The sequence below is a fragment of the Lolium rigidum genome, chromosome 2, assembly GCF_022539505.1.
Source record: "Lolium rigidum isolate FL_2022 chromosome 2, APGP_CSIRO_Lrig_0.1, whole genome shotgun sequence".
NCBI classification, from domain to species: Eukaryota; Viridiplantae; Streptophyta; class Magnoliopsida; order Poales; family Poaceae; genus Lolium; species Lolium rigidum.
This window is the reverse complement of record NC_061509.1, coordinates 210,991,632-211,001,578: the sequence shown is the minus strand read 5'-3', so window position 1 is coordinate 211,001,578 and position 9,947 is coordinate 210,991,632. Positions and strand designations below refer to the sequence as shown.

At 38.5% G+C, this 9,947-nt stretch overlaps 1 protein-coding gene across 1 annotated transcript; it reads right to left on the bottom strand.

The window, feature by feature from the left end:
* Positions 1-507: 507 nt before the first annotated feature.
* Positions 508-7,505, bottom strand: LOC124688059 (MADS-box transcription factor 6-like). Its single transcript, XM_047221774.1, has 8 exons — positions 7,324-7,505; positions 4,311-4,389; positions 2,394-2,455; positions 2,188-2,287; positions 1,423-1,464; positions 1,042-1,083; positions 749-912; positions 508-619 (listed from the first exon to the last, which is right to left on the bottom strand). The coding sequence occupies exons 1-8, from the start codon at positions 7,503-7,505 to the stop codon at positions 508-510; spliced, it is 783 nt and encodes a 260-aa protein (XP_047077730.1).
* Positions 7,506-9,947: the final 2,442 nt, after the last annotated feature.

Here is a 9,947-nt window from a genome sequence, read left to right as displayed (position 1 = left end):
TCTTATAATTCGGAATGGAGGAGGTTCTGTTTATTGAGTTAATTTGTTCTTGGTTGGGGGTGGGGGTCAGTATTTATTGACACAATTACTCATTTGTGCAGTACCACAAAACGCATATATATAATTGCTATGTGCTTCATCTTTTTCCTAGGAGTAGTTCAGATTTCAGTACTTTTCCAAAATATTATGTTTTCATGTGGATTCATGCATGTGCATGGCGTCACCATAATGAGCTTGAACCTATATAAACTTGGCAGCATAAGGCACGAGCAGTTTACAACTTGCAAGATACATAGTTCAAATAATCAAAACGTAGAAGTAGGTAGTTCTTTGGTTCTTACACACAAACAAGGACTGAAAATAAAGGGGCACGCGAGCACCTGACCAGGTGGGTGGGCACGCGTCACGCTGCTCATGTGGAGCATGCAGAAGCAGAACACGCATTTTATTAGCTTCTCAAGTTTGGGCCGATATCATCGATGGCAAGTGACCAGCTGCTAGCTGCAGCTAGTTAGCTCCAAGAACCCAGCCCAGCATGAAGTTGTTCTCCCCTCCAGGAGCGCTGCTCCTCGGAATATTGTTGGCTGCCTGTTCAGCCGCCGCAAACTGATGAGGATACCTGGTATATATACAGAAAAATGATCGGTTCTTATGTTTGTCCTGCATCTCAGCATCTAGATGAATGTTCAGCTCACATGCCCAGTGCAATGCATGCATGAACAGTTGGATGTAAGGTGGTCGTGCGTACCCAATTTGCAGAGTGGGTTCACAGTCCATAGCAGCGGAGTGATTAGGCTGCTGCTGGTGGTGCATGTGATATGCGCCGGCGCCTTCATCGACGACGGTGCCGGCAGCCCAGGTGATCTGTTGCATCGCCCTGAAGCTGTTGCTGCTGCTGCCTTCAGCGTCCAGCTACACGATCAGCAACCAAGAAGGAAAGCCAAAGGTTAATAATTGAAAAAGAAAATGCGTGCGTCGTAGACTAGTAGTCACTTTTTTCTCAGCATTATGAGTGCAGTATAATAGGTGTACATTAATAACCTTGTGCTTGAGTTGCCTATTGATTTCTCCCAACTGACGCTCCTGCATATGGTAGAGTTCATACAGTCAAATGCAAATGTTATAAATATCGGTAGAGCCTGTTGTGAAAGCAAGGATATCTGCCACAGGAACGTGCAAGCTGGGCCCATGAGGAGTATGCAGAGTCAAAACCTCTAGCTACCAAATGCGCTTGCGTTATCTCGTAGCCCGCTACAGTACATTTAGCAAACCTACGGCGCGGTCATGCGTATAGAGAAGCAGTAGAATACTAGTAGTAGATAACACTCCTAGAGCCATACTGCAGACGTACGCCCATGCTTCTATACATTGACTGAAAGCTGTGGAAGACTCGAGCACGAAATATACAGGTTTATATGTTACCTTCCTGCGAAGCTCCTCCACTTGCTCCATCATAAGTTGTGTCTGCGGATAATGTGGGTGAATACGTTGAACTATTAGTGCTTCGTGAAAAAATAACTAGTTAGCAATAACCATCAAATAAAGATGTATTCGGTTTGAGAACTTTGTGACAGTCCCGTATGTGTACTTGTTGAAATGATTATTATTTGATCATGTATGTACTAGTCTTTGCGTCACAAAATATAAGACTTTTTTATGAAACGGGGACAAAAGTTTTGCCCTTGTCTATTAATTAAGAAAAAAGTACTCAGTTAATTAAAGAAAAACCGTGTGAAGACCGTTACAACAAAGCAACATGTGAACTACTCCCATAGCATGCAATTCTTACAACCACAAACCCTCGACACATTGATCACCACACCATAAAGGAAAACGCACTACGTGCAACATAGATCTCGGAAACGACAACCCGACTTAATAAGACGAAGCTTTGACCAGTCACCACCTTGCTAATATGCAATCTACGTGCAATAAAATTAACATCATTGCATTCTTATATCTTATAAATGTGTAACAAAGAATTTCCCATTTGTGTGATTTTAAATTGACCAACATATGCACAAAAGCAAGCAATGTGATATTCTGTTGAGATATTGGACTGCACTACGCTCTGCTGTTGCGAGCTGAGTTCTGTCAATAGATCCAGTAGTTGCTAGATTGCATCTCATGGCAGTTGGTTTAAAAATTAAAACGGATGGGTAAAATAGGAGTTGAATATATTTGAACCTTTCGCTGTCTGGCTTGTGACAGAGAACATTCTAGCTGTTTCTCCAGCTGCTGCAGTTCTTTCACGCTGAGCGGTCCAAGGTCCTCACCAAGCAAGTGTCTGTTCAAATAAATAAATATGAAGATCAGTAGTGCAAATATGTATTTCGGACACTTTCGGATGTACATCGTGCAAATTAGGAGTGTAGCTAGAAGTGAAATGAAACCTCTGAGTGCGCTGCAAAGCTTCGAATTTTGCCTTCAGCTTTGACATTTCCTGGTACCAGCTCTTGAGAGAAGAAATATGCAGCACAATTAGTTAAATAACCAGAACACGTAAAATCTCTTAGCTGCATACAATAGTGCATGACAGGGTATTAGCTACATACAATAGTGCATCACATGATAATCTTTGTGGAGGCTTGGAAGTACCCTTATATCCGTACGAGGCAGCAGCAGCATATAACATGTGTCATGCACCAACATGTCACTGATACTATGCAAGACAACCGAGGGATCCTTGAACTCCCATTGACAAAATTTGTTGGTAGTTATTAGGGATTCAGTGTTTTGAGATAAAAGAAATGCCTGGTTTGATGAGCAAAGTAACCCGATGCTATTAAAGAGACTATATTTCAGTTTTAATTAAGAGTTCAGACATAGCAAGGAGTAGACCGGAAGGACACACATCCTTAGGTGCATGCACTAATGCTATGCATTCTCTAAATTCCTGGTCTTACATTTTTCAAGGTGATATATATTTTTTCTGACGTGATATATGTTTGGCTAAACGTAAGTGGAATGGGTGTCAAAAGTGTTGTTTTTGTGACTCTAATGAAACCATTCATCATTTGTTTCTTGCATGTCCTTTTGCTAAAATATTGTGGCGCATGGTCTATTTTGCATACAACATCCCGCCCCCTTCTAATATTACTAATATGTTTAGTAATTGGTTAAAAATGGTGCAGAAGAAAGACAAAGATAGAATTCGTATTGGAGTTTCTGCTCTTTTTTTGTCTATTTGGCGATGCCGAAATGATATTATTTTTAACAAACAGAAAGGAACTAACTTTTTGTAGCTATGGGCTTTACTCCTTCCAGAGCATCAGCGGAAGGATATGGATATTGGATGCAACCGACTGCTGACGGTTGCTCAGGACTTCAATTTCTAGGCTACTGGGTAGAGGTATATTAATAGGATACAAAATGGGTAGCCTGATTATGTGCCTCATCTTCTTTTGGTTGATTCATGTATCAACCTTGCCTGATCCATGATTGTAAACGTTACTTACTCGATACTTTTAATAAAAAAAAAATGGCCGTGTGCATCTATTGATGCAGAGGCTGGGGCTTTACTCCCATACGAAAAAATATGTTTACCAAAATTTTATCTCATAACTATATATTACAAAATATAAAAATAATTGATTTTTTCTTTGCATTTATGCTATTTTGGGTATATATGTTATTAGTACTTGTCTGAATTATAGCATCAGTTGATCATTAGGATGGATTAATGTATCTTCAGGTCTTCACTAATAATTTTTTCCAATGAGCATCACATGAAATATGATGCATCATTTGACTATAATTCACATCACAGATATAAGATATGAGGTCATTTTCACCATATATATTTATCACCTTGTTGCGTTAATGCCTATACTAGCATTAATGCACAAAACGTGACCATATAGGAATGCAATTTTTGGACTACGTGCAAGTAATTCTTTTTAGGTGTCGAAATTAGATACTCCCTCTGTTTAGTGTATAGATACATCCAAGTTTAGAAAAATCTAAGATATCCTTTTATGGAAATATGTAAAAAATTATTAACACAAGGCATGTAGTGTCAAACCCTGGAGCCTGGGTGTCATAGAAAAATCTCCTTATGTTAATTACTGAGTGTTCAGAAAAAAAGGCAATGATATTGTTTTTCTTTGGTTTCAAATAGCATGGGCTAATTAAGATGGATGTGAGTTTGTATATCTGGTAAGGATTCAGTACAAAGCACGACCATGTTTATAAGTATTGAAAAAATTCATATACGAAATGCAAATACGGCTAGAGAAAACAAAAAGGAAATATGAGATGAAAGCAGGGGATGGTATAGAACGGCCAAATAGATGGATGGATTTACATACCTGAGTTTCAGATATTGCACTACTGGAATCTTGAGCATTGTAGCAGCAGTGTTGGTATCTTTCTAATGTCTTTGTTGTGCTGCACAAGAAATTGATTTATATGTAAATATCTCACATATGGAATTTCAAACTTATATACTGAAGTAGCAATCAAATTATGTAATTGACTGGAGTATAGAGCCTCCTGATTCAGATGGTTAATTAGAAACATTCCGTATTCTTGTGGTATTCAAGACATGCATGTGTGCCCAGTTTTCAAGACTCCGGCTAATAAATTGGCTTCTAAGGAGAATACAAAATATGAGGAGTATATAAGAAATCAGTTTTCAATACAAGCAGTTTTATCACATATATAAGAATTAGGGGTACAAATGTGCAATTAAATGCTTTGAGTTACAAGTGTGAACTAACACACGCAAGTTTTATCGAATATTAGCTTTTGGACCCAACAATGTCTCTCACATCAGCAACTTTAATCCTTAATTCTTATGGAGTTTAATAGATCCAACAGGCCTGCTGGTAATTACAAATGAGAATATTTTTCATTTTAATCTTGTAATTTACATTCCATCCTATAACTCTCCACAATTCCCCAAGCCGGTGCACAGAACTCTTTAGGGATGTGATCACATATACTCAAAAAAGAAAAACTATGCAACAGGATACGAGATTTATGCACAAACTTCAGTGATATGAGAATAAATATCCAGTTATTTTCTTGTATGGACTATTAATAAATCATGAAACTATTCAAATAGGTACACTTATATTAGCGCAAGGAAAGAAATTTATTCTGTGAGCAAAATACTGTTGTTTATTGAAACAATGCAGTATAGTTTTATACTCAAAGAAAGAGAGCTTGTATTTCTTTTGTTAGGAATAGCCTGCTGATTGGCTATATTGAGGTATTTCGGAACGCAGAAAAAAACATCAGTATGTGATAAGAGGCAGAATGTATGTACCCTAAACTGATGGTCTAAGCACAAGATACTGAAGGTATATCCAGACTTTAGCCTTTAGGTCTCCTTTGATGAGTACCATAGGATGAAAAGGTTAATTGTTTTTTGAAAGTACCCTTATATGCTGCAATCAGTCATTCTAGCATAAAAATATACTATAGTCAGAGTCAGTTATGCGTTTAATTTCTTGAGAGCACATGATGTTGTGAGTTTCTAAGCATATTAAGGAAATACTACTAATATACATTTTTAATTGAACGCCCCCTAAGGGGCGCCATTATATTACATAAGCATCACCGAGAGGCATAAGACAGGCCTGCCTTACATAACCACAAAAAGCATAAAGTGTGAAAAACAAACATAAAAGGAACAAGAACTGAAAGTGTATGCCCTATCTAAGAAAATTGCAACTAATAAGAAAGCAAAAAACAAGCAGATACTTGTTTCATTTAACCTCAGGAATTCATCTAGTTCAGCTCATTGCCACCATCGATCATGGAAATTTAGTAAAGAATAATTTGTGTCATTAGATATTCTGCATAAATGTACCATTTAGAAAAGTTAAAAACCAGAAGCTATTACATACATAATACCTATAAGCATTGGCCAAACTATCCCCCCCCCCCTTTTTTTCTTGGAAATAATTAAACGTTATTGTCCAAAGCTGGTCACAAGGGTTTCCCTAATCAGAGCGATTTACCAAATGTACAGAAAGAAGGAAAAGGTATAGAAATATAAATAGATCTGCCACATGAGTAAAAATAAATGCTGGTCACAAGAGAAGATCACAACAGATTCCCCCTAATCCAAGCTGTATGTCAGAATTACGGAATGTACAATGAAAAAAAATCTTAATTTAGTAAAAAAAGAAGGAAAAAAACGGAAATAGAACTGCCACATCAGTATAAGAAAATTCTACAGATTCCCTAAAAAACAAATGCTATTGTAAAAATAACAGGGAGAGAAAGCAATGTTTTGGATCGGTAAAGACTGAAGGCCAGCATAAAATGAGGAAAGAAACACGGTAACAAAAGCAGAATAGTATTGCTTTCCGACATCTTTTGACTACACTACCATAAGAGGAAACTGATGCGTACTCGAGAATAAGATCAATTGTAGGAAGGAGGACATTAAGTTACTTTTGCTGAAACTTCACAAACCAAGCTGAGGATACATGAGGAGAACCTTAGAGAAAATGGACAAAGACAAGTAAAAGAGACAGCGAAAGGAGATTGAGAAAGAAAAAGGGATAAGCTATAGGGGGAGATCTTATCAGAAATTATGAGTTAAATGTCTTCCCAAACAACCTAGATCTAGCTTGATATCTTAAGAATAAAATCATACAATAAAATCAAAGCAACTTTCCCTCAGTAAGCATCACAACAAGAAATCGAACAGAAAGGTGAAGCAGAAGGGTGAAGAACAATGAACCAATTGATGACCTCATACTCAGATCAGGCCAGATCGACTGGCGCTCACCCAAGACTAGGGCAAAACAAATACCAAATCGGACATTTTACACAGTATTTTAATACCCGGGATCAAAATAGAAAGAGCATACTTCCCTTTCCCCTCACAGCCCCGCGACTTCTCTATTCTTCAACACAAAAACAATCCTAGCTCTACCAGTTAAGCAATTTATGAAGGCGTTCTCTGACACAAGACACACACACGCCAAGACGGAGCATATGGCTGCTCCGGAGAAGCTGGAAGAAAGAGGTAAAGGTTGTAGGGCTTGTAGATCTGCGGAAAAGATGTCTCATGCTAGTTAGGGATCAACCTCTCCGGGTTATAAGAACACCGCCATGCCCCTACAGTAGTATACGTAGCAGGAATAAAATAGCTTTGTGTGGCCAGGCGCAGGAACTACAAGTGTAGCTCCGAAACGTGCTGCTTAAAACCAGGAAAAGCCAGAGAGAGGAAACACCAGCAAACAGGAGGAGCAAAAAACAAGCAATTGTGCAAATGAAACAGCAGATCTACATCGAGGAAGATGAATTAGTGGATGATGCAGCAGGAGCGAGTTACTTAATTGTATGTGCGTATGTTTATACCCTGCGCTGCCGAACTCGTAGAGCTTGCCGCGGCTGGAGAAGATGATGAGCGCGACCTCGGCGTCGCAGAGAACGGACAGCTCGTAGGCCTTCTTGAGGAGGCCGTTGCGGCGCTTGGAGAAGGTGACCTGCCGGTTGATCTTGTTCTCGATCCGCTTCAGCTCAACTCTCCCCCTCCCCATGATCTCCTCTTCCTCCTCCTCCTTCGAACACTCGATCGACCAAGCAAAGCACCACTGATCAGCTCTAGCTAGCTAGCAAGCTTGCTCCGATCCAGTGCTTCTAATGCTACCTACTAACCCACAAGGCCGGACTGAGCTTGTGCAATGATGCTGGTCATATAATGAGCTAGCTGGGGAGGGGGGCGCGGGATATTAGTGGAGGGCAAGGAAAAGGGGGAGCAAAGGGGGTACTGTTACTGTAGCTCGTGCTGGTTTCTTGCGTCGATCTCTCTTGACACATCCCTGTCTCTCACTCTCTCTCGACTTTTAAAGGAGGGTAACTTTGGAGTGCAGTTACCACAGGTTTACCCTAACTGGGAAGCACGGGCCAAAATGGGGGCGATCCAATGGTGCGCCCCCCACACCACAAATATGCACGTCGCTCTGCAGGGGTGATGGATCCATGTGCAATATACACGAGGGAGGAGGAGAGCCGCTCCATCCTACGCCGGCCCTCCTAGACTTAACCCGAACTATGTATGTTGCCACCTACTGGTCCTATTTGGACCACCCCTCCTCCGGTGGAGGATGCCCCAAAAATAAAGAGGCAGGGACTTCCCGGCTTAAGCCTTGGAAAAAGAAGATCTGCTTGATCTAGTACTAAACCCTAAAAGCGGCTGGGTGCTATGTACCTTGTACTTGTACACGCATAGCATACTTCTCCCAAGCCTAGTTCCTTTAGTCCGGTTTGCAAATACCTATATGCTTGGGATTTATATTTCCTAAACATTTGATTGACTATCCTAAATTGCACCATGCTGACCACAAAATTGTTGAGTAGAAATAAACTTTGCAATGCAACAATACTGCATATGAGTGAACTTGAGAGATAGAGATTCAACAAATTCCTATCTTAACATATTTGGGAGTGATGAATTATGAATATAATTTCATATCATCTACATATTATGCAACATCTCAAATTACTCAAATTTGTGAGAAAGATAGTTTCCTGAAAGTATTCTAGAAGAACCACCACGGTTGAAAATTAAGGACTTTTAGCAATGATTAATCTCCACAAGCAGGTTTGAAGTTTTTTCATGAAGGCATAGGGTGATAATCTAGTGACATAGCATTGGCATGTCGTGGATGAGGCTTCCTCAAACATCCTAGCTTAGCTCCAGTTTGCACATGGTTAGAGCACCTATAATTGAGAAAAGCATAAATTGTGTCTCTAAAGTACCTAAACCAACATTCATGTACATCTTAGTCTCCAAAACCATTTGGTCTAAAGTATTTATAGAAACTACACTACATGTGGAAAACTCCATTAAATATGTGGATATTTAGTATTTAGAAATGAGGTTACAATTTCATGCATATATTAGACTTTTAAGGTTTGATGGAGTCTACCCTATATATTAGATAAAATAAATCAAGCAAGATACATAACAAAACATATTGAAGAATGCATGCATAAGTCTTTTAAGATCCAAGGAAGATCTAATTTGGACAAAGCAGCAAAAAAATTAAAAAGGCCAAAAGGTGTGATAAAACAAGTATGTTGTCCAAATTATATAAAAGAAACAAATATACAAATTGAGAACAGACATACTTGAACAACGAAAAACGAATGAGACAATAAAATCCCAAAAGAGCAACTTTCAACAAACAAACCAAACCATCCACACTTTTCGCAATGAAATCAAGTGTCGCAAAATAAAAGGTATGTCTTCCATCAACACATACTTGATAGGGATCAAAAGATGAGACAAAGTCAGTCAATAGGGTCCTCAAGAGGGCAAGGAATATAATAAAATGTCAAAAAAAATGGCAACAAATAAGAAATTTTGAAGCAAAATCAATGATTAGCATAAGTTGAAGTGGTTTCCCACATAATATATAGAGATTCACACTTGAGAAAACAACACAAAAGTATTTCACAAAGATAATCTGAAATAGATAAAAAAAATTAAGCAAATTGAAACTTCTTTGAGCTAAACATGCCACCTAGAAATAAGATAAATACCTAAAATGTTCATATTTTCTAGGCTAATCGATATTTCTTAGAAAGTGAAATATTTATGAGAAGATCATACCACATAGAGACTATATAATCTTACAATATCAACTTTATCAAAATAAATATTACAATATTAACACTAACTTGGCCTGCCCCTTTGTGTCCCTAAAAAAATTAGGTATGGTGCAATGGTGGACTGGCAATGACCCAATTGGTTTCTCCAGATCATACTAATGCATATTGAATATTTGAAATTTCTTATAGATGTAGAAAGCATGGTATGCCCATTTTTTATATGAACTAATTATAGTGATCACATACCTGAAACAAAAGGAAATAATCGTATACTAGCATAGTGATGCATGTAAAATGCATACATGAACTTTGTCCTTTATCATATTAAATTGCCACATATTTGCAACATATATGATGTTAATAAC